At 40.0% G+C, this 25,789-nt stretch overlaps 1 protein-coding gene across 4 annotated transcripts in view; it reads right to left on the bottom strand.

Annotated features, from left to right (window-relative positions):
• Nucleotides 1–25,789, bottom strand: part of VEZT (vezatin, adherens junctions transmembrane protein) — a 106,470-nt gene that overhangs the window by 13,279 nt on the left and 67,402 nt on the right. For 3 of the 4 annotated variants that reach the window (XM_075856849.1, XM_075856851.1, XM_075856852.1), the window contains exons 6-9: nucleotides 12,136–12,285; nucleotides 7,327–7,474; nucleotides 3,194–3,525; nucleotides 95–288 (exon numbers count right to left, since the gene is read on the bottom strand). In XM_075856849.1, the coding sequence (XP_075712964.1) occupies nucleotides 95–288; nucleotides 3,194–3,525; nucleotides 7,327–7,474; nucleotides 12,136–12,285 (824 nt within the window). The remainder of the gene's footprint in view (nucleotides 1–94; nucleotides 289–3,193; nucleotides 3,526–7,326; nucleotides 7,475–12,135; nucleotides 12,286–25,789) is intronic. The other variant, XM_075856850.1, reaches the window with a different exon arrangement.

The raw sequence follows: 25,789 nt of genomic DNA, 5'->3' as shown, positions 1-25,789 counted from the left end.
AGGATTGCTTATTGTTGGATCTCAAATCCGAACTACAGATCAAAAAAGCAAGGAGCCCCACTGAATACGAACACTATGGAGAAGCGCGCGTCACCTTTCTTTGCTGGAGGTTTTCGGACCATTCTTTCCACTTGGCACAAGGCCTCTTCCCAGCATGTGTTACTGGCCTGCACATGCGGTTGTATCAACTTGAGCTTCTCTTCCAGGATAAGGGAAGCTTCAGGTACCATGCCCTGTGATTCTTTAAGGGTGGTAAGTTTTTCTAGCTCATCTTCCAGTATAATAACCCTAGGTAAAGAAGACATTGTGTTAAACATCTAACATTTACCTGTGGCTTCTCGATTATCTGCGAGCAAGCTAGTTTGGCTAAAGAGAACTGCAGAAGACTGTAGAATACCTGGCCGCCTGATTTGTGAGGTGTATCAGGTCAGACTAGATGTAAATGTAAATATGTTTCCATTCACTGTCAGCAAACAGAAATTATGAAAATGGTGAGTAATAGAAACAAAGATAAGAAGTTGCATAACTTCATTATACTATGGTTAAGCATAGAGCCAGTTCACACATTTAAAGGGGTTGTCTTAAAATAGACATTGGTGGCATATTGGTGGTATATTGCATCAATGTCCAATCGATGGGGGTTCGGCTGCTATAACCTCCGCCCCTATTTGCTAGAATAAAGTGGCAGTGGCACTAGAAAAGTACTGTGCCCCATAAACTACATCTGCATTTTCCAGGCAGTCACACGGCCGGCCATTGACTATAATGGGCAGCCTCTGGAGAAAGCTCAGCAGAGTTGTGGAAGAATAAGCAAGTCTCTTCGTTCTAGGGATCAGCGAGGGTCATGTCAGTCATATTCTAGCAATATGTCACCAATACCTAGACAACCCCTTAAATGAACAGGACTAAACAATGTGTTACACAAAAAAGCCACTAACTATCTGCTATGCAATGTAAAATCATACAGTACAGGATGATTATAGCAATATACATATATAACAAGAATCTTCCTGTAAAACCGGGTATTAATAAGGAGTAAAGATCCATTAACTGACCGTTAAGGGACAATATAACGTTATCAGTTTGTTACCATTTGGTCGGGTCTTGTAAATAGTTGTTGATTGACTGGTTGGAAAAGCAAATAAGGGCCTGTTCACATCAGCGTCAGAGTTCCGTTGAGGTTCCGCTAGACGTTTCCGTCGGAGGAACCCATGAACAGAAAGAAAAACGGAAACCATAGCTTCCGTTTGCATTACTATTGATTTCAATGGTAATGCTTCCATTGATAATGGTTTCTGTTTTTTTGGGCGAAAACAATAGCACCGTCAACTGCGCCATTGATTCCGCCAAAACAACGGAGCCCTTACTGAACAGAGACAAACAGAAACCATTTGCAATGGAAGCATTACCATTGAAATCAATGGTAACGCAAACGGAAGCTATGGTTTCAGTTCATCGGTTCCTCCGACGGAAAGCTGCAACTGAACCCATTATCGGAAAACCTGATGCTGATGTGAACAGGCCCTTAAAAGTTCAAATAGCAGGATCATCATATGACTTGTTTTATTGGTTTTACATATGATATAAAGCATAATCAAAGAAATTACAAAAATTGTGCATTGTATTAACAGTAAAACACATCAATGTGAAAATACATTGTTTACTTTACTGGAGATGATCCTTGGTCATTAGACATGTCTGATTAATAAGTAAAATTACGGTAAAAAAAGAAAAAATACACAACAAAAGCAAAAATATAATTACAGTATTCCGTAAAAAGCTTCACCTGTGCTGCCATTTTTATGATTTTTTTCCTGACTCCACAACAATAATAAATAATAATAATAGTACCATTTACTGGATGGCAACACCTAAATATTTGGTTGTCAAATACATTCTTTATTCTCACAGCATTTACAACAAAGGAAACAGCCAAGCTGGTAAAAAGGAAGGTCCAGAAATCTAAAGCTGTTGAATAAACATATAAGAACAAGCTTCTTACTCTAATTACTTACTATGATAATCCTTAAATATAAACAAAAAAGCACTTTATCTCTGCATTGCAGCATTTATATACATTAAAAATCCTGCTGACAAATAATGGTCACATCAAATTGTTGGGTATTATCTGCCTTGACAGGACTGCAAATCTGTGTTCCCGATAGCTGAATACATCACTTCCACTAAACCCCCCCCCCCCCCCCCCAAAAAACGTTATGTTTCATCTTAAAAGAAACTGGATTCACGGGTTGTCTGAAAGGGAATTTATAATTTGGTCTAGTTTTAGGAGATCTATGGGGTTATATATGCGGGGGTAAAAAAAAAAAAAAAGCAAGCAGGGCAGGTGCAGTGCTCCAAATCAGTCTCTGAATGCCGATTTAGGAGGCTGTGGAATGAATATACCTGCAAATGTGACGAACCCGTCTGCTCTCAATACACCATTGCCCAGCCTATCCTGTAGATCAGTGTTCCTTAATGTTCCTAAGTCAAGTACCCCCATCTCGAACAAATGACGTCAAAGTGCACCCCAAGCTATGACCATAGACTGTGCTGCCTATTAAAAGCACAGCATGAGCACAGTGCCAGTACCCACCAGATACATGGCATGTTTCCCCCCCCCCCCCCCCGAGGTACGCGTACCACAGGTCGAGAACCAAGACTATAGATACACTGTAGCAGTGTCTGAATAATTATGTTGTGTATTTAGATAGACAATGGGGGGAAATAAACTGGCGTTTCAAATATCAAACTAATTTACATCTGCAGGAAATGCGCCAAATTTATTCAGAGGTGTACACCTCTTAATAAATTTGGCGCATCTTTGGCTGTCTGTGCAACAGAAATCCATGTCGGCTATGAGTTTCTGGAATAAATTCTGGTAAACCTGTTGTTCCGTCGGAGGCCACGCTCCCTCCCATTAAACTTGACACTCTTTTATTGCCCCTTTCGAAGAGTGGTGAGAGAAGGGAAAAGTCTAACATTTTAGCGCACCACATAAATGGCGTAAACATTTGAATATATTATCCCCACTGCCACTCTTGTACCCATGGTTCCCTATCTGTATCATTTAGAGACTTGGCGTTGGTCAACAAACGTACAGTACAGTCAAGTTAACACAAAGCAACAATGGTTGGTGAATGCGGCTTCTTATACAAAGTGCTGGCAGTTGTCATGCGCGCAGTTACAGACTTACTCATTGAGTAGGGCCTTCAGGTGTAGTTGTAGACTGCGGACAGCTCCATGAAGGTTGTTCAGCTCTCCGGTCTCTCTCTTCTTCCTTATCGAGCGGTCGGAGCCAGACTGGTGTTGGGTTTCAAAGTAACGATAAAATTCATAGCTGCGTTTCAGTTCGGCTAAACAGGCGGCTTGGGTATGAGGTAGATCCTGTGCCACATCACACCAGATGTAGTGTGGAAGCATTTCTGGGCCAGTAAGCGGACCGCTACATGCATTCTCAGGAGAAAGCACTAGGGCTAAGCGTCGAAAGAACTCCGAACTTTGCCCTATCCAAAGTTGGAACAAAACCTGTCGAAATAGGCAGTTACAGCAAAGTATATTAGGCTCTGTTCATATTAGGTTTGGTATGAGCTAGAAAAAAACAAACAAACAAAACTCTAGTATAATGGAAAAAGAGGAATGCAAAATGTACATCTCTTTACTCATATGTTACGTTTCTTGACTGTTTAGTTTACCAGATCGGTCAAAAAAAGTATACATTGGGCATGCCATTGCTATATGCTCACATCAATTTATTTACTTTTTTTTTTTAAATGTTTTAACCCCTTAATGACCGGGCCTGAAAAGACCTTAATGACCAGCTCAATTTTTCTGTTTTTGCCTCTCTGCGTTTCAGCAGCCATAATTTTTTTATTTTTTCATTGACGTGGCTGTATGAGGCCTTGTTTTATGCGAGAGAAACAGTATTTTTTTTTTCCCCACAGTTTGGGGGTAAAAAAAATTTTTTTTACGGCGTAAATATAGGAAAAAGCGATTCTCGGAATAGTTTTTTTTGTTTATTTTTTATCCCGTTCACGTTTCAAGCTAAATAACCCATTAGATTAATTCTTCAGGTTATTACGGTCATGTAGATACCTAATATGCGTAGGTTTTTTGTTTTTATTTAGTGTAGGGGCAATAAAATGTATTTAATGCAAAATAAATACTCTTTGGGACTTTTTTTATTTATTTATTTGTTTTGTTACTTTTTTTTTTTTAACCCCTTAATGACCGGGCCATTTTGCACGTTAATGACCAAGGATTATTTTTTGTTTTTTCACGGTCGCATTCCAAGAGTCGTAACTCTTTTTTTATTCCGTCGACATAGCCGTATAAGGGCTTGTTTTTTGCGGGACGAGTTGTATTTTGTAATTGTACCATTTTTAGATGCTTATAACATATTGATTAACTTTTATTAACTTTATTTTAGGAGAGAATTGAAAATAAGCAGCTATTCCAGCATTAATTTTCACGTTATAAATTTACGTCGTTTACTATGCAGCGTAAATAACATGTTAACTTTATTCTATGGGTCGGCACGATTACAGGGATACCAAATATGTATAGGTTTTATATGTTTTTTCTACGTTTGCACAATAAAAAGCCTTTTAGAAAAAAATTACTTGTTTTTGCATCGCCGCGTTCCAAGAGGCGTAACGTTTTTATTTTTCCGTCGATGTGGCCGTACGTGGGCTTGATTTTTGCGGGACAATGTGTAGTTTTTATTAGTACTATTTTGGGGTACACAGGACTTATAGATTAACTTTTATTTTATTTTTTATGGGTGGAATGGGAGAAAAGAGAGAATTTTGACGTTGTTTTTTGCGTTTTCTTTGGACGCCGTTCATCCGGCGGTTTAATTAATATGTTCATTTTATTGGTCAAGTTGTTACGATCACGGGGATACCATATATGTGTATGTGTGATTTGTTTTGACAGTTTTACTAAATAAAACCACTTTTTGGGCCAAAAAAGTAGTTTTATTTGACTTTGACTGTAATTATTTATTTATTTTTTTCACAAACTTTATTTAACTGTTTTACATTTTTTTTTTTTAGTCCCACCAGGGGACTTCACTATGCGATGTGCCGATCGCATATATAATGCTTTGGTATACTTCGTATACCAAAGCATTATTGCCTGTCAGTGTAAAACTGACAGGCAACCTGTTAGGTCATGCCTCCGGCATTGCCTAACAGGCAGATGCTGAAGGCAGACCTGGGGGTCTTTGTTAGACCCCCGGCTGTCATGGAAACCCGACGGCGACCCGCGATTTGTTTGCGGGGGCGCCGATCGGGTGACAGAGGGAGCTCCCCCCTCTGTCAAACACATTAAATGCCGCTGTCACTATTGACAGCGGCATTTAATGGGTTAAACTGCCGGAATCGGCGCGCGCTTCGATTCCGGCAGTTGCAGCAGGAGCCAGGCTGTGTATAACAGCCGTGCTCCTGCCGCTGATCGCGTGGGTACAGTGGCAGTACCCGCGCCATCACAGGACGGATATATCCGTCCTCCTGCGCGAACTAGCAGCTGCTGAGGACGGATATACCCGTCCTTCGGCGTTAAGAAGTTAATCCCATCAAGGGATAACTTTATTTTTTACTTGTAATGTATTAGCATACTTCTGGCACACGAAACAGACAGCCCTGGGGTCCTTTGTAGGTCTCCAGGGCTGACTGCAGAGGGATTCCCCAGTGTTTGATCGCATCACTGGAATCCCGGTGATGCGATCAAAGAGGGGAATTCCCTTTGATCATGCCGCGGTCACGGACCGCGGTAATCAAAGGGTTAAACAGCTGGGGTCCGAATGTTTGTCGACCCCAGCTGTGTTCAGGAGGCTGCTCTAAGATCAGGAGCTGTTAGTAACAGCTCCTGCTTAGAGGACGAGCGCTCATCAGCCTGATCTGCAGCGACGCCAAAAGACGTCTCTGTAGATTAAGCACCCGCACCGCCTGACGTCAAAAGACAGTGGGCGGTCGGGAAGGTGTTAAAGAGGAAGTGTAGTTTTGTTTTCGACAGATCCAAGTAATATATCTTGCAAATATATACCATATGTTTGGATCTCTCTAAAATGACCCAAATGTGATGTGAATAGAGCCTTACTATTCCTGGTTATTTATAAACATTTCCATCACCATGAACATACTAAAGGGGTTTTCCAGTTGTATGCATATGAAGCTTAATCATTATATTAGGAAAAGATATACCGCTTTATAATACCACTGTTTGTTTACATTTCTCATTTTTAAAGATCTCTGTTGGCTGTCAGTGACTGGAACCATTCAGAGGCGGAAACATCCAGAGTCCTTGCAATGAGCTCTATATCTAGATCATATGAACATGAAAGGCAAAGCCTCACGTAGCAGCCGCCGGGCAGCCAAAAAACTGCGCCGGCATGTGGTTTTGCCGGAAATTGTTGCCGTTTTACCTGCAAAACCACACTGCCATTTACAATCAATTTAAAAACCGCAACGATCTGCGGCAAAAAGCACATGTCGGCGCAGTTTTAAGTGGCACGGCGGCTGCTACGTGTGGCCTTATCCTCAGTGTATTAGAGATGATCAGGACAGAATGAAACTAGATGTAAACAATAGTGTTTCCATTCACTACATTTCTCTAGTGGTACCTCACCAGCTAGAACATGATGCCGCCTGCACCTTACCACTAGTCAAAGTCCAAGCCAACTAAATTACCTTAATTTATCTTACAATTTGCCTTCTGAACCCAGTAGAACATTAAAATAAACATAAAAAGAGTCAGATTACTAAACAAGAGATTGCTGTACCTAGAGACAGGGCTGTGCAGCATATAACTTCCGTCAACCTCCCCTGCTCCACCAACAACCGGGGGGCACCTCAGTTTGGGAAGCACTGCACTATAGAACCATGTATCTTGAAAATCTAAACGCACACTGTATTAGGAAGTTGTAGAAGTCATTATACAATTAATACCCTTTAGTTAGAGTAACTACACCATCAAACTTTTGATATGTCATAGAGACATATCAAAAGCTTGGCTGGATGGGGTGCGTGTACGGAGACCCCCATAGTTACTGAAACGAAGGTGCAGAAATGCTCAGAAGCCCCCTACACCTTCAGCTGTGATCAGTGCTCCCTGTCAGGCTGAAGACGGCTCACATAGAACGTCTAAGAGAGTCGTCCTCAGGCTGATGATGAGCGCTGATCACAGACGAAGGAGCAAAGCGCCCATCAGATATTTTATTTATTCTGGCAAGGCTTAACAACCGGCTATATAGAAACTTGCAAAAATGCTAGAGGAAAACATTAGCTTTCAGTAACAAAATAAAAACAAGTACATAGTAGGGGTTACCTTTAAAGAAGGGAGGCTGAAGCCGTCGGTTAGATTATGGGCTTCCTCCTCAGAAACCTGCTCTTCACTTAATCCCAGACCCAGGTCTTTCAAGGGGACAACGCAGATGTAGTTAGTCACATTGTCTATCTCAGAGTTTAATGGATAAGTTTAGTCACAGTTAAGAAAAAAATAAAACCAGTTAATAAAAAAAGGTTAAAAACAAGTAAAAAATATACATATCACCAGGACAGGATTTTTCTGCAGTAAAAAAAGATGTCTGATAACATGAAGATCCTATCAGTACTACAAGCACAAGAGCGTCTGGATCTGTAGGTGACCAGTCCACACCAGAAATCGGGGTATGTATATATATATATATATATATATATATATATATATATATATATATACATACACACACACACACACACACATACACAAACGTACAGTGTGTATAATATATGTCACACAAGAAAAGGGCGACAGCACACTGTGAACACCAATGCCACTTAAACACTATAAATAAATAAATAAATAAATAAAATAAATAAATATGCATTGCTGCTGAATCTACTTACAATAGTTTGGTTCTTAGCGCACATTTTGTGTGAGCCCACCATATATGTATGGTCAACAAAATTCCATTTAAATATATTTGTCAAACTCTTCCACACTCTAGTAATAGTTTCTCAGGGGTGACACAGAAGTGCTCTTGTAAACCAGTGCAGGATATCCTATACACATAAGGGATGGTTACTGCCCCAAACCATAGCTGTTCCGTAGATAATCTGTCCCTAACCATTTATACACAGCACCTGATCCCCTGTATATTTGCATTTGTAGTGTAGTATATTGCCAGCTGGGGAAGAGCTTTAGAGGCTCTGTCACCAGATTCTCAAATCCCTATCTCCTATTGCATGTGATCGGCGCTGCAATGTAGATAACAGGAACGTTTTTGTTTTGTTTTTAAACGTTCATTTTTGGCCAAGTTATGAGCTATTTTATATTTATGCAAATGAGCTTTGAAATGGACAACTGGGCGTGTTTTTTTCGTTAGGTCCAACTGGGCGTGTATTGGGTTTTTAACTGGGCGTGTTTACGTGTATGACGCTGACCAATCAGTGACCAGTCAGCATCTTACACTCCTCTACATTCATTTACACAGCAGCGATGTGCAGCCACATACACCGAGATTAACGTTAATCAAGTGTCCTGATAATGAATACACATGAAATCCAGCCTGGACGTCATGTGTACTCAGAATCCTGACACTTCTGAATCTTTTCTGTGAGATTCCAGAAGGCCACGCGTAATCTCGCGAGATTACGGAGCTAAACGAGATTTTGTTTCCCTTGCTGGAAATCTCAAAGAAAAGAGTCAGAAGTGTCAGGATTCTGAGTACACATGACGTCCAGGCTGGATTTCATGTGTATTCATTATCAGGACACTTGTGTATGTGGCTGCACATCGTTCTAGTAAGAACGCTGTGCTGCTTGTAAATGGAGATGAGTGTATGATGCTGACTGGTCACTGATTGGTCAGCGTCATACACGTAAACATGCCCAGTTAAAAACACAATACACGCCCAGTTGGACATAACGAAAATAAAAACGCCCAATTGTCCATTTCAAACCTCATTTGCATATATATATAAAATAGCTCATAACTTGGCCAAAAATGAACGTTTAAAAAAACACAAAACGTTACTGTTCTCTACATTGCAGCGCCGATCACATGCAATAGGAGATAGGGATTTGATAATCTGGTGACAGAGCCTCTTTAATACAGAAACACAGCAATGCACCTGGTAGCTGTGCAGTTCTATCCCTCTGTTTCCATTGAGAATATATTGGGTGACATTATATCCTAACAATCACCCTAGGGACTACAAATAAAGACAGAAGCTGCAAGCACAAGCTACACTGAAGGCGAACTCCTTATATAATTATTCCAGGCAAATCTTACGGTTCCCGGTTTTATGTAAGTAAAGCTTATTCACTGTGTAAATGAAAAGTTCTAGAAACTTTTTAATATATATATTTTGTTCAATTCCTCTTAATTTTCAGGACATTAGTTTGCTGTCAGTGAATGAGAATCCCCTTGTTTACATTCACAAGCTGCAAACCTGTAAATACCTAGTCCTGCTCTGAATTGAATTTGGATACAATTGTAGCCAGTCTAGGCAATACATCAGCAGCAGCTGCACAAATCTGACTGGGTACAATTGTATCCACTTCTCAGCTATGTACCAGTTCACAGCTGGTGAATGTAAACAATAGTGTTCTCATTCACAGACAGCAAATATCTTGAAAACGGAGACAAACTGAAAAACAAAGTATATTAGAAAATTGATGCAGCGATTACGTTTTCTTTACATAAAACTTGAAAACCCCCTTTAAGTTATGTTATGTCTATATTCATCTTAGTAACTCGAAATAAAAAAAATAAAAAACTGCCAGGAAAAGACAATCCCCTTCCTTCTAAAAATAATCCACTAGTGGTGGTATACTGGGACCACAATAATTCAGAAGAATTTCTGGATCTTCAGAGGTTTTTTCAATTTAGGTTTATAAATTGGGGACATCCAACCTATTAATTCTGAAGGGTAATAATATGACTCCATTTTATTCATTGTGTACTTTGCAATACCTTAGATATACTTAATAAAAGTTACATTTTAATGTTACACCTGCTTTTCCCAACCCCCTCTTCCACCCCTGGTGGTGCACACCTGGTATAACAGCTTACACTAGAAAGAATTCAATTATGAATACCACATTTGTCACATGGTCTATACTGACCCTCACAGGCTTTGAGAGAATAGAGGAGAGATGACCAAAAGAGAAAAATAAATAAAACTTTTGCTCAAATTTTGTGGATAGATGGAGTCAGCAATCAATGGAGAAAGTTAGTGACTGGCATGATAGAAAAGTATTTTTTTTCCGCTGTCACCTCTCTATTCTTTATATTCTATCCAAGCCTGTAAGAGTCAGTATAGACATTAGTTTGAACAAGAATCTAATAAATAGAACTGCAGATTAATTTCTGGTTGTGCTGCACTTTGAAATGTTTGTACATTTTTTTAGTGCCTTAAAATGAAGGCCTATTACAGCCGGTTAATCTTACCTCGAAAGCAAAGAACATATGATAAAAACTCAATAAAACAACAAAACCATTAGGGTAAGCCTCGCTTTACTACAGCTCTGACATAAGTCTCCATTGTATCAGTTTATGTTATCTTTGCAACTACTTTACTCATTGTGTTGCTCTTGACAAGGCCAGGCAACATTTAAAATCACTGTTTTAAAAAGGAACATAAAAAAATATATCCCAGCAATTCCTATTTTAATCTCCTCCTGTCCTTTGATCCTATTTCATCTTATACTGCAAATAATACTGAGGAATATATAAATAATTATTTTGTATGTACCCCAGGAGATCTGCCATTACCCTTTACTCCCCACAATCCTGTGTCTGGTTGTAAAACAACTAACTGCAGCAGGAGCCTCTCTCCTCTGTGATGTCTGCAGTAGGGACACACAGATCGGTAAAGCTAGTTTAGCAAAGCCAACCCACCTCTGCCCCCAGCCATTCACCAGCAGAAAGTAGAGCATATCACCTGGAAATTAAACCGTGTTCTCTGCAGTATTTCTACAGGACTATTTGTTTCAGTAGCATGCAGAAGATCCTGCAGACTGAAACATTGTGGGCAAGTAGATCTCCTGTGAACTTATCATTTATTCCTAGGTTTAGTGGCACTTTAAATGGTCATACATGTGTCAATTTGCTAAGTTTCTGATATTTTTTATTTTATTTACATCAAGTCATTGGTTGTTGTTGAGGATTATAAGCGAAAGAAAAAAATAAATATTGATTGTTGCAGATTTCTCTTACAATAACTAATTTTGAACTCATAAGTTCTGGCTAAGAAAGAAATGTTAAAGTTAAAAAATCTGCTAAGGCCAATGGAACAATTTTTCATAACACACAACAATAATCGTTTTTTCCAGTGCCAGTGTTAACATTTATGGTTACGTGTATCTTTACACATATTAAAGTGGTTGTCCAGCTAAGGAGCCAAAGAACGGAGCGTTTACAAAGAGCGTCTCTTGCTCTGGAGGACCTGTCCTGTATTACACAGACAACCCGTTGATATGGATGGGAATGGTGTAGCGCTACATTTATTCTGTGGAGGCCCTGCAGGGAAACTGAACACTTAGGGATCGTCTACACGTAACGAATTTGCTGTAGAAAATTTCCGCAGCATTTCCGCATCGACTAGCAGACAATCTGCACCATTTCGTTTGTTTTTTTACTGCAGAAAATAGTGCGGATTTTTGCTCCGTTTTTTTCAACGGCTGTGTGATGATGATATTTCTTCTTCCTGTGATGTCATTTCCACCACCTGTAAGAAATTATGCTGCATTTCCGCATTAAATTAAGCAAGTACATCAGAAAACTGCAGGAAATCAGTCCAATTTCCACAGCAATAAAAGGTTAAAATTGCGCACCACCGGTGAATTTCTGGACTGAATTTGTCCGCAGCATTTGTTAAATCTCACCCACTTACCTACTACTGTACTCCGCTGCGTATTTTCCCTTCCGCAATTCCAGACGGAAAATACGCAGCAAATCAGTTACGTGTGGACAAGTGCTTACTGCCAGGTTTCCCCACAGATTACAGCTGGGGTCCCAAGACACTCTGAGATCAACTCATTGTCAAGGAACCATTAGAACAAGAAGGGATTGTACAAAGCAAAGAACCCATTTAAGAAAAGGAACACATCCCCTACTTTTGAAATTCCTTACCAACTAAGAAAAGGATATCTTTTCAGCATGTACAACGTAGCAAGCCTTGAAACCCTGAAGTTAGTTCTGACGGTCCTGTAGACAGCTTTGCGCAAACCGAGGAGGTGCTGGCTAGCATGTTGTCCAACCTTATCATATGGGCAGGCAGCACTGACCCTGTCAAGCAAACTTGAAAAGTAAAATGTGATACATCTGTACAGATGTCCCAAACCACATACAACACACATTCAATAAAGACAATTTAAGAATTCTAGATAGAAGTAAAACAAGGCAAGACCACACTATCCTCCACAATTTAGATCTTACGATTGGCATTTTTCTTTTTAGAAAAAAATGATAGAAGACTGTCAGGGCTATTCTTTTTATTTTACTGCACTCTCTTACATGGGTAGACATCTCAAATAAAAGGTTAACTTTACTAACTGAAAACCAGCAATGACTGACACTTTCACCCGGCTGATCTACATCTCTAATGCACAGCTGACATTTAACCCCTTAACGACCGCCATATAGCGTTTTTAAGAAAGCCGTTCAGGGTAATTCTTCTGAAGCGCGGCCTCGATCAAGGCCAATAGCAGTGGTTTCCAGTCATGTTTAACCCCTTAATGACCAGCCTATTTTAAACCTTAATGACCAAGCCATTTTTTACGTTTTTCCATCGTCGCATTCCAAGAGCTATAACCTTTTTATTTTTGCGTCGACATAGCTGTATAAGGTCTTGTTTTTTGCGGGACAAGTTGTATTTTTAATAGCACCATTTTGGGGGACATATTATTTATTGATTAACTTTTATTAACTTTTTTTTGGGGGGGGGAAATAGAAAAAAATCTGAAATTTCGCCACAATTTTTCGCGTCTTAAATCTACGCCGTTTACCGTGTGGTATAAATAACACAATAACTTTATTCAGCGGGTTGTTACGATTGCAACAATACCAAATTTGTATAGTTTTTGTATGTTTCTACTTTTACACAGTAAAAACGCTTTTTTTTCAAAATTATTTGTTTTTGTGTCTCCATATTTGAAGAGCCGTAACGGTTTTATTTTTTCGCGATGCTTTTTTTTTGCGGGAAGACTTGTAGTTTTTATTGGTACCATTTTGGAGTAGATGCGACTTTTTGATAACTTTTTATCACATTTTTTTAAAGTCAGGATTCACAGAAAACAGCAACTTTTCCATAGTTTTTTATTACATTTTTTACGGAGTTCACCGTGCGGCTTAAATAATGTAATAGATTTATAGTCTGGGTCGTTACGGACGCGGCGATACCAAATATGTGTAACTTTTTAACTTTATTTTGGTTTTTTAATAGTAAAGCATTTTGTAAGGGGAAAAGCTGGGTTTTAAATTTTTTTTAATTTTTTAAAATTAACTTTATGAAACTTTTTTTTTACTTTTTTACTAGTCCCACTAGGGGACTTTAATATGCGATTCTCAGATCGCTATTATAATACACTGCAATACTTTTGTATTGCAGTGTATTACTGCCTGGCCGTTTAAAACGGACAGGCATCTGCTAGGTCATGCCTCCGGTATGATCTAGCAGGCATTCACTCCAGGCAGACCTGGGGGCCTTTATTAGGCCCCCGGCTGCCATTAGAGACACAGACACTCGGCGATCGTATCGCCGGGTGTCGGTGGGAGAGAGAGGGAGCTCCCTCCCTCTCTCCAAAACCACTCAGATGTGGTGCACGCTATTGTGCACCGCATCGGAGGGATTAAACGGGTGAGATCGATACTAATATCGATCTCACCCGGCAGAGCAGAGACGCCCCCAGCCCTCAGCTGCCTCTGGCAGCTGAGAGCAGGGAGATTTGACCCTCCCTGCTTTGTTTACTTTATCCTGATGAAGTGCCGTAAAAAGGCGTATGCATCAGAATAAAGCCCGTTAGTGGCCGCCGTTAAAAGGCGTATTGGCGGTCACTAACAGGTTAAGCCCTCAAATGCGGCTGTCAATAGCGACCGCCGCATTGGAGTGGTTTTAGAGGGAGATGCAATCACGGGGTGCCGATGGTTTTGATAAAGCCTTATTCACATGAACGTGTTTAACGTGTGTGAAAATCACGCGCGTCGCACGGACCTATGTTAGTCAATGGGGCTGTTCAGACATTCCGTGATTTTCACGCAGCGTGCGTCCGCTGCATAAAACTCACGACATGTCCTATACTTGGCCGTTTTTCGCGCATCACGCACCCATTGAAGTCAATGGGTGCGTGAAAATCGCACACGGCACACGGAAGTGATTCGCGCAACAGTAGATAAAGAAATGAAGGAAAAAATAAAAGCATTTCCTTCATTTGTTTTTCTAAACATCAAAACTGCGTGTCATAAGGATGGCATATGCGTGAAAATCACGCAGCCACGCACCATTCACTGATGACGCCCGGAACTGCAACACGCGCAAAATGCTAAATAAATGTTTTACGTGTGTAAAAGTAGTAAAACATAGAAAAAAAACGAAATAAATTTGGTATCGCCGCAATCGTAACGACCCGCTGAATAAAGTTATTGTGTTATTTATACCACACGGTAAACGGTGTAAACTTAAGACACAAAAAAAGAATGGTGAAATTTCAGGCTTTTTCCCATTACCCCAACAAAAAAAGTTAATAAAAGCTAATCAAATTATATGCACCCCAAAATGGTGCTATTAAAAATACAACTTGTCCCGCAAAACAACAAGACCTTATACAGCTATGTATAGAAAAATAAAGAAGTTATAGCTTTTTGAATGCGACGATGGAAAAATGTAAAAAATTGCTTGGTCATTATAGTGGTCTTCCCACAAGGGACATTTATCACATATCCACAGGATATGCCATAAATGTCAGATAGATGCAGGTCCGACCTCTGGGACCCGCACCTATCTCTAGAACGGGGCCCCCTAGACCACATTCTACCTTTCTGTGTTGTGGCTGAAGTGTGTGATCTCCGACCATGAAGAAGTAACTCCCATAGTAGTGAATGGAAGTTACGAAAGCAGCGAGCTACGCAGTTTATGTAACTACCATTCAGTTCTACAGGACTTACAGAAACAGCGTAGCTCGGCAAGCTACGCCGTTTTCTTCTTTATGGTCGGAGAATACACGCTTCAGTCGCAACGCAGAGAGGTAGAACGTGGTCTAGGGGGGCCCGTTCTAGATATAGATGCGGGTCCTAGATGTGGGTCCCGCATCTATCTGACATTGATGACATATCCTGTGAATATGTCATTAATGTCCCTGATAGTAAAACCCCTTCGGTATTAAGGACCGATATGCATAATTCTAAAATTAGTTTCATTGACTTATTTTTCACAATAAACAAATCTACATTTCTCCAGTCAAATGTACTTCAAGCTTCACAGCTGGTTATTCCTTCCACATACATGAAAGTCACTTTCTAACAAAAGAAAATACAGGGTTTTATTTAAAGCAGATCTGTCATCTTAATATCCTGTCCTATGGAAGGCCAGCATATTACAGCTACAAGTCTGTACTTAGCCAAAATGACAACAAAATTATGTGTCGTTTGGCTATTAGGAGCACTAAAAACAAATACAGGGGACTCCTAGTTACACGTATATACAGCAGCATGTCAATCCGGCCTAAAGAGCAGGGGGAGGCGAGGAGATCGCTCACCTCATGAATATGCCGGATTCATAACGGTCCAGTGCAATATTTCAGTGCTCCTATGAGCCAATCATAACAAAACAAATGTTGTACCATTTTGGCCAATAGGAGTACAGGCCGTAGCTGTAATATGTTGCATAGGGCATATGCTTACATGGGGCAGCACATTAATCTGACAGATCCGACTGACTAGTGTCTGACATTCCAGAACTAAATTACCCAAAATGTAAAACATATGATAAATGATGAACTGGGCAATGGGGAAACGATTAGTAGAATACTTTACTGCACTTTCCATGCATTGATGCAAACACATCTTGAACAGATACAATATTTTGCGCTAACAGAGCAGAGACTAAATGGGAAATGTTATTAAGGTTTATTTTCACCGTAATATTGGGTAACTACCCAGACAGTCGTACAAACAGGATTCAGCATAGAGAACTTTATTTGTGCCTATGTTTACATGTGAATGAGACCAGTCATAGTAAATATATATATATATATTCAGGAGAAATGGAAGTGATGCTCCTGAAAAAATCTCGTTGCAAACGTTTTTGTTTTTTTTTCAATAGATTTTTATTAGAATTTTCCATAAGAACAAGGTTCGAAAGATCTCTAAACAGACAGAGAGCTGAACATATTTGTATATTTTATTATGCGTCTCTATTTAGATTATGTAGTGTACTGTTTTGATTTGCTCATTAACCCCTTCAGGACTGAGCCTGTTTTGGCCTTCAGGACGAAGCAGATTTTTCAAATCTGACATGTGTCACTTTATGTGGTAATAACTCTGGAATGCCTTTACCTATCCAAGTGATTCTGAGATTGTTTTCTCGTGACATATTGTACTTTATGTTAGGGAAAAATTTGGTCAATAAATTCAATATTTATTTGTAAAAAAAACATCAAATTTAGAGAAAATTAGCAAAAATTAGCATTTTTCTAAATTTAAATGTATCTACTTGAAAAACAGATAGTAATAGCACACAAAATACTTACTAGTTTATATTTCCCATATGTCTACATCATTTTTGGACATTATTTTATTTTTCTAGGACGCTACAAGGCTTAGAACTTTAGCATCAATTTCTCATATTTTCAAGAAAATTTCAAAAGTCAATTTTTTTAGGGACCAGTTCAGTTCTGAAGTGGCTTTGAGGGCCTTATATATTAGAAAGTCACCATAAATCACCCCATTTTGTAAACTACACCCCTCAAAGTATTCAAAACAACATTCAGAAAGTGTTTTAACCCTTTAGGCGTTTCGCAGGAATTAAAGCAATGTAGAGGTTTTTTTTGCCAAAATTCATTTGTAATACATTTTTTTCTGTACCACAGAAGGTTTTACCCGAGAAATGCAACTCAATATTTATTGCTCAGATTCTGCAGTTTTTAGAAATATCCCACATGTGGTCCTAGTGTGGTAATGGACTGAAGCACAGGCCTCAGAAGCAAAGGAGCACCTAGTGGATTTTGGGGCCTCAGTTTTTTTTTATATATTTTAGGCACCATGTAAGGTTTGAATAGGTCTTGTGGTACCAAAACAGTAAAGAGGATGGATGAAAACAGTGGAAACCCCCCAAAAGTGACCCCATTTTGGAAACTACACCCCTTAAGGAATTTTTCTAGGGGTAAAGTTAGCATTTTGACCCCACAGTTGTTTTGCTGAATTCATTGCAATTAGTCTGTAAAGGTAAAAATCCACTTTTTTTCTGTAAAAACGTGAAATTTTTAATTTTTACAAGGAATAAAGGAGAAAAAGCACCCCAACATTTGTAAAACAATTTCTCCCGATTACGTAAATACACCATATGTGGTAATAAACTACTGTTTGGACCCACCCCGGGGCTTAGAAGGGAAGGAGCGCTATTTGGCTTTTGGAGCTCAAATTTAGCTGGAATAGTTTTTGGGTGCCATGTCGAATTTGCAAAGCCGCAGAGGGACCAAAACAGTGGAAGCCCCCCAAAAGTAACCCCATTCGGGAAACTACACCTCTTAAGGAATCTATCTAGGGGTATAGTGAGCATTTAGACCCCACACGTCTTTTGCAGAATTTATTAGAATTAGGCCGTGAAAATTAATATCAACATTATTTCCACTAAAAAGTCGAATTTTTTCAATTTCACAAAGAATAAAAGGAGGAAAAAGCCGCCCAACATTTGTAAAGCAATTTCTCCCGAGTACGGCAATACCCCACATGTGGTCATAAATGTTTTTTCATTAGAAAGTAATTAACCCTTTCCGAACTTATCCATGTTTTGTTTTTCTTTTTCCCTTCCCGCTTTCCGAGAGCCACAACTTTTTTATTTTTCCGTCAATAGAGTGGTGTGTGGGGCTTATTTTTTGCGGGACGAGCTGTAGTTTTTATTGGTACAATTTCTTGGTACATACTACTTTTTGAGCACTTTTTATTACATTTTTTGGTAGAGCCAAGGTGACCAAAAAAACAGCGATTTTGCCGTTTAAAATTCTTTATTTTTCACAGCGTTCAACGTGCGAGTTCAATAATGGTATATTGTAATAGTTTAGACTTTTACGGACACAGCGATACCAATTTTGTGTATTTTTTTACATTACTTTAGAGAAAAAAAATGTGAAAAGGGTTTCTTTTTGGACTTTAAATATTTATTAAATTTTTTCCACTAATAATAACTATTTACTTTTGTTTTTACACATTTTATTAGTCCCATAGGAGACTTGAACCAGCAATCGTTAGATCACTGGTAGAATACACTGCAATACTAATTTATTGCAGTATATTGTTATTTTTGCAGACTCCTGTAACAGCGCGATCGCTGTTTCTGTCCATTAGTCCCGGGTATCAGCTGTAATACACAGCTGACACCCGCAGCGTACGGCGCGTGAGACGCTCCATATATCACCCCCCAAACCACGACATGCTATTAAGTCATGGTGCGCCATGTGGACGTAAACTGCTGTTTGGGCACGCTGTAGGGCTCAGAAGGGAGGAAGCGGCATTTGGCTTTAGGGAGTGCAGATTTTGCTTGGTAGTAGCTCTGGCGTTTGGCTGGTATTTCAGTTTATAATGTGGGGGCATATCTAGGCTGGGCAGAGTACATCAGGGGCATAAGAGGAGGGTATAATAATGGGGTAAATAAATAATAATCCGCAGATATGTGGCTAGTGTCGCATTTATAAATGGCGCCTGATCTTATCCGCTTTTGGAACACTGCACATCTTGCATCTCCATATTCTGGGAGCCGGAACTTTTTTATTTTTTCACCACTGGAGCTGTGTGAGGGCTTATTTGTTGCGGGACAATCTGTAGTTTTAGATGGTACCATTTTGATCCCTTTTTATTTCATTTTTCGGCAGGCAAGGTGACCAAAAACCATCAATTCTGACAATGTTTGTTATTTCTTTTTTTACAGCGTTCATCCTGGGCTATAAATTACCATTTTACTTTATTCTGCGGGTCGATACGATTACGGCGATACCATATGTATATAGTTTTTTTTACATTTTGCATTGTTTGCGCAATAAAATAACTTATTTAACAAATCTTTTTTGTGTCACCATATTCTGAGAGCCATAACTTTTTTATTTTTCAGTCAAAAAAGCTGTGTAAGGGCTTGTTTTTTTGCGGGACGGGTTGTAGTTTGTATTGGTACTATTTTGGCGTACATGTGACTTTTTGATCACTTTTTAATTGTATATTTTGGAAGGGGTGGTGACCAAAAAATTGTGATTCTGGCATTGTTTTTCGTTTATTTTATTTGCGGTGTGCACCGTGTGGGAAAAATAATATTATCGTTTTAAAGCTGGTGACGTTACGAACGCTGTGATACCAGATATGTGTACTTTTTTTTTTACGTGTTCATTTTTTTCCTATAATAAAATACTTATTATAGGAAAAAAAGCAGTTCTTGTTTATGTTGCTTATACATTTTATTTTTACACTTTTTTTTAAAACATTATATATTTATTTTTTTTTACTTGTCCCTCTAGGGGACACTTAGACTTGCAGCTCTGATCGCTGCTGGAATACATTACACTACCTACGTAGTGTAATGCATTCCAACTGTCATTGTGACGTGGCAGTAACACTGAGAGGAAGCCTCATAGGCTTCTGTACATGGCAGCCCGAGTCTGGCGTCCGGTTGCCATGGGTACCATCGCCAGCCCCCGTGATTTCACGTGGGGCTGCCGATCTGCGCTAAACAACTTAAGTCAAGGGGTTAACTGCCTAAATCAGCGGCGATGGGCCGCTGATCGGCAAAGGGGAATGCAGGGCAGACACCCTGCACAGTTAACCGCCGATGGGGTGTAGCGCCGCGCGGCGGTTAACTGTCAAAGCGCTGACGTAACTGCATGTTGAGGTGCACGAATTTACTGCACACATCGACGTGCAGTTACGTCAAGGTGTGGGAAGGGGTTAAAGGCTATACACAACACTGAATTTCTTTTTTATCATTCATTTTATCATTCATTTGCTTCCTAAATGCAAAACTAAATAGGACCTATTAACTGAGCAAAAAACTGCAGCTCAGTTAGGCCTATTTCACACACAGGTTTTTTGCAGGCAGAAAAATCTGCCTCAAAATTCCTTCAGGAATTTTGAGGCAGATTTTGACCTGCCTGTGCTTTCTTTGCCGTGGTTGTCATGGTGTTTTTCGGCTGCAGCCATTGAGCAGCTGGGCAAAAAAATGCTTTCTCTGCCTCCCATTGCTTTCAAAGGGAGTTCAGAGACGGAACCGCATGAAAAAAAGAGCATGTCGCTTCTTTTTCCGGCGAGTGATTTTTTTCTGCTCGCGGAAATTAATGGTAGGTGATTTTGGACTTTTTCGTTGCGGTTTCCACATCAAAGACAGCTCCAAAAAACTGTGTGAACTAGGCCTTTTGAATGTCAGCAACTTGCAGATTCTGCCACTTTTTTCCATCTAGCCCCCACCATTCCTGAGATAGTGGCATTAATTTTGATGCTCAATATGCAAATGAGGCCTTTGCCTGTCAAGTGGGCGATTAACACCTCTACCTTGCCAAGGGGGAGTGAACCTTACCACTTTCCAATCAGAGCAGATAGTGTCAGAACGGCTTCATGTACACTGGCACGCCTACAGTCACGTGCCATGTGTGACAGTGAGTACATGAGAAGCACCGACTGCTCGCTCTGATTGGTCCCCTTGGCAACTGAGCGTTGATGACCGGCCACTTGACAGTCAAAGGCTTCCTTTGCATATCAGGCACCAAAACGGTACCAATTATTCTGGAATGGTAGAAGGCTAGGATAAAAAAGCAAAAAAAAAGCGCCAGAATCTTTGAGATGCCGGAATTCTTAAGGAGAGGTCAGCTGCAGTTTTTTAGGCACGTGACAAGTCTTCTTTAAAGAGGCTCTGTCACCAGATTTTGCAACCCCTATCTGCTATTGCATGTGATAGGCGCTGCAATGTAGATTACAGTAACGTTTTTATTTTTAAAAAAACGAGCATTTTTGGCCAAGTTATGACCATTTTTGTAGTTATGCAAATGAAGCTTGCAAAAGTCCAAGTGGGTGTGTTTAAAAGTAAAAGTCCAAGTGGGCGTGTATTAGGTGCGTACATCGGGGCGTTTTTAATACTTTTACTTGCTGGGCGCTCTGATGAGAAGTATCATCCACTTCTCTTCAGAACGCCCAGCTTCTGGCAGTGCAGACACAGCGTGTTCTCGAGAGATCACGCTGTGACGTCACTCACAGGTCCTGCATCGTGTCAGACGAGCGAGGACACCGGCACCAGAGGCTACAGATGATTCTGCAGCAGCATCAGCGTTTGCAGGTAAGTAGCTACATCGACTTACCTGCTAACGCAGATGCTGCTGCAGAATCAACTGAAGCCTCTGGTGCCGGTGTCCTCGCTCGTCTGACACGATGCAGGACCTGTGAGTGACGTCACAGATCTGCACTGCCAGAAGCTGGGCGTTCTGAAGAGAAGTGGATGATACTTCTCATCAGAGCGCCCAGCTAGTAAAAGTATTAAAAACGCCCCGATGTACGCACCTAATACACGCCCACTTGGACTTTTACTTTTAAACACACCCACTTGGACTTTTGCAAGCCTCATTTGTATAACTACAAAAATGGTCATAACTTGGCCAAAAATTCTCGTTTTTTAAAAATAAAAACGTTACTGTAATCTACATTGCAGCGTCTATCTGCTGCAATAGCAGATAGGGGTTGCAAAATCTGGTGACAGAGCCTCTTTAACCCCTTCCCTCTTTAGCCACTTTTGACCTTCCTGACCGAGCCTCATTTTTCAAATCTGACATGTGTCACTTTATGTGGTAATAACTCCGGAATGCTTTCACCTATCCAAGCGATTCTGAGATTGTTTTCTCGTGACACATTGGACTTTATGTTACTGGCAAAATTTGCTCGATATGTTCAGTATTTAATTGTGAAAAACACCAAAATTTAGCGAAAAATTGCAAAAATTAGCATTTTTCTCAATTTAAATGTATCTGCTTGTAAGACAGGCAGTTATACCACCCAAAATTGTTTCTAATTAACATCACCCATATGTCTACTTTAGATTGGCATCGTTTTTTGAACATCCTTTTATTTTTCTATGACCTCACAAGGCTTAGAACTTTAGCAGCAATTTCTCACATTTTCAAGAAAATTTCAAAAGGCCATTTTTACAGGGGCCAGTTCAGTTGTGAAGTGGCTTTGAGGGCCTTATATATTAGAAACCCCCAAAAAGTCACCCCATTTTAAAAACTTCACCCCTCAAAGTATTCAAAACAGCATTTAGAAAATGTCTTAACCCTTTACACATTTCACAGGAATTAAAGCAATGTAGAGGTGAATTTTACAAATTTCATATTTTTTTGCAGAAATAAATTTTTAGTACAATTTTTTTTAGAACACAGAAGGTTTTACCAGAGAAATGCAACTCAATATTTGTTGCCCAGTTTCTGCAGTTTTAGGAAATATCCCACATGTGGCCGTAGCGTGCTACTGGACTGAAGCACCGGCCTCAGAAGCAAAGGAGCACCTGGTGGATTTTGGGGCCTTATTTTTGTTAGAATAAATTTTAGGCACCATGTCAGGTTTGAAGGGCTCTTGCGGTGCCAAAACAGTCAAAATCCCCCAAAAGTGACCCCATCTGGGAAACTACACACCTCAAGGAAATTATCTAGGGGTACAGTGAGCATTTTGACCGCACAGCTTTTTTACAGAAATTATTAGAAGTAGGCCGTGAAAATTAAAATCAACATTTCTTCAAAGAAAATGTAGGTTTAGCGATTTTTTTTCTCATTTTCACAAAGACTAAAGGAGAAAAAGCACCGTAAAATTTATAAAGCAATTTCTCCCGAGTAAAACAATACCCCACATGTGGTAATAACCGGTTGTTTGGAGACACGGCGAGGCTGAGAAGGGAAAGAGCGCTATTTGGCTTTTGGAGCTCAAGTTTAGCAGGAATGGTTTGTGGAGGCCATGTCACATTTACAAAGCCCCTGAGGGGACAAAACAGTGGAAACCCCCCACAAGTGACCCCATTTCGGAAACTACGCCCATTGAGGAAATTATCTAGGGGTATAGTGAGCGTTTTGACCCAACAGGTTTTTTGCATAAATTATTGGAAATAGGCCCTGAAAATGACAATCTAAATTTTTTCAAAGAAAATGTAGGTTTAGCTAATTTTTTCTCATTTCCACAAGTACTGAAGGAGAAAAAGCACCACAAAATTTGTAAAGCAATTTCTCCCGAGTAAAACAATGCCCCACATGTGGTAATAAACGGCTGTTTGGAGACACGGCTTGGCTTAGAAGGGAAAGAGCGCTATTTGGCTTTTGGAGATCACATTGAGCAGGAATGGTTTGCGGCGGCCATGTCACATTTGCAAAGCCCCTGAGGGGAAAAAACAATGAAAACGCCCAAAAAGTGACACCATTTAGGAAACTACACCTCTTGAGGAATTTATCTAGGGGCGTAGTGAGCATTTTGACCCCACAGATGTTTCATAGAATTTATTAGAATTGGGCAGTGAAAATAAAAACAATCCTTTTTCTTCAATAAGACGTAGCTTTAGCGCAAATTTTTTCATTTTCGCAACAAATAAAGGAAAAAAAGAACCCAACATTTGTAAAGCAATTTCTACCGAGTACGGCAATACCCCATATGTGGTCATAAACTGCTGTTTGGGCACACGGCAGGGCTCAGAAGGGAAGGACCGCCATTTGGAGTGCAGATGTTTCTGGATTGGTTTCTGGGCGCCTGTGGGCCCAAAACAGTGGAAACCCCCCAGAAGTGACCCCATTTTGGAAACTACACCCCTCAATGCTTTTACCTACGGGTGTAGTGAGCATGTTAACCCTGCAGGTGTTTTGTAGAAATTAGTGTGAACTCGATGTTGCAGAGTGAAAATGGGATTTTTTCCACAGATATGTGGACAATATGTGGTGCCCAGCTTGTGCCACCATAACGAGACAGCTCTCTAATTATTATGCTGGGTTTCCTGGTTTTAGAAACACCCTACATGTGGCCCTAATCTCTTGCCTGGACAGTCGACCAGGCTCAGGAGTGAAAGGGTACCATGTAAAATTGAGGCTTAATTTGGCGATTTACAAAGTATTGGTTCACAACTGCAGAGGCTCAGATGTGAAATAATAAAAATAAACCCCTGGGAAGTGACCCCACTATGGAAACTGCACCCCTCAAGGCATTTATTAAGGGGTGTAGTGAGCATTTTCACCCCACAGGTCTTTTCCATAAATGAATGCGCTGTGGATGGTGCAAATTAAAAATTTATATTTTTCCCTAGATATGCCATTCAGTGGCAAATATGTCGTGCCCAGCTTATGCCACTGGAGACACACACCCCAAAAATTGCTAAAAGGGTTCTCCCGGGTATGACGATGCCATATATGTGGAAGGAAACTGCTGTTTGGGCACGCTGTAGGGTTCAGATGGGAGGAAATGCCATTTGGCTTTTGGAGCGTGGATTTTGCTTGGTAGTAGTTTTGTTTGGAGTCTTACTGGTGTTTCCGTTTATAATGTAGGGCATATGTAAGCCGGGCGGAGTATATAAGGGGCATAGTCAGGTGGTATAATAACGGGGTAAGAAAAAACAATAAAATAATCCATAGATGTGTGTTACGCTGTGAAGCAATCCTTTCTGCACAGGCCGGTGTCGCACTGATAAATGGTGTCATTTCTTATCCCCCTTTTGGTCCACACTCCGCGCCTTTGTAGTTTGGGGAATTTTGCTGGGAAAGTGTTGTCCTGGTATAATACGGGCACCGTCGCTTCCAGCGGATATGTTTGGGCCCTCCCTTTCCTGGTTCCCTAATTTTAGGTCCTTGAAAAATCGCCTCTTCAAACAGAAGAAATGTTCCCCTCGGTCACAACTGCATATTTTTTTATTTCCTGACTTATTGGAGCCATAACTAATTTTATTTTTCATAGACGTAGCGGTATGAGGGCTGGTTTATTGCGGGACGAGCTGTAGTTATTATTGGTACCATTTTGGGGTACATGTGACTTTTTGATCACCTTTTATCCTATTTTTTGGGATGCCAGGTAAACAAAAAAACGCAATTCTGGCACAGCTTTTTTCGTTTTTTTTTTTATACAGCGTTCACCATGCGTTATAAATTACATGCTAACTTTATTCTGCGGGTCAGTACGATTCCGGCGATACCTAATTTATAGAACTTTTTCATGTTTTACAACTTTTTGCACAATAAAATTACTTTTGTAAAAAGAATGTATTTTTTCTGTCGCCAAGTTGTGAGAACCATAACTTTTTAATTTTTTTTGTCGACGGAGGTGTATGAGGGCTTGTTTTTTGCGGGACGAGCTATAGTTTTTATAGGTACCATTTTTGGATACGTGCGACTTTTTGATCACTTTTTATTCTAATATTTGTAGGGCAAAGTGACCAAAAAACAGAAACTCTGGTAACGTTTTTTACGGTTTTTTTTACGCTGTTCACCGCGTGCAATAAATAATATAATATTTTGATACCTCCGGTCGTTACGGTCGTGGCGATACCAAATACATATGGTTTATTATTATTTTTCAATAATAAAGGACTTGATAAGAGTAAAAGGGGGAT

This window comes from Rhinoderma darwinii, chromosome 3, assembly GCF_050947455.1.
Source record: "Rhinoderma darwinii isolate aRhiDar2 chromosome 3, aRhiDar2.hap1, whole genome shotgun sequence".
Lineage (NCBI taxonomy): Eukaryota > Metazoa > Chordata > Amphibia > Anura > Rhinodermatidae > Rhinoderma > Rhinoderma darwinii.
This window is presented reverse-complemented; position numbering and strand designations above follow the sequence as displayed.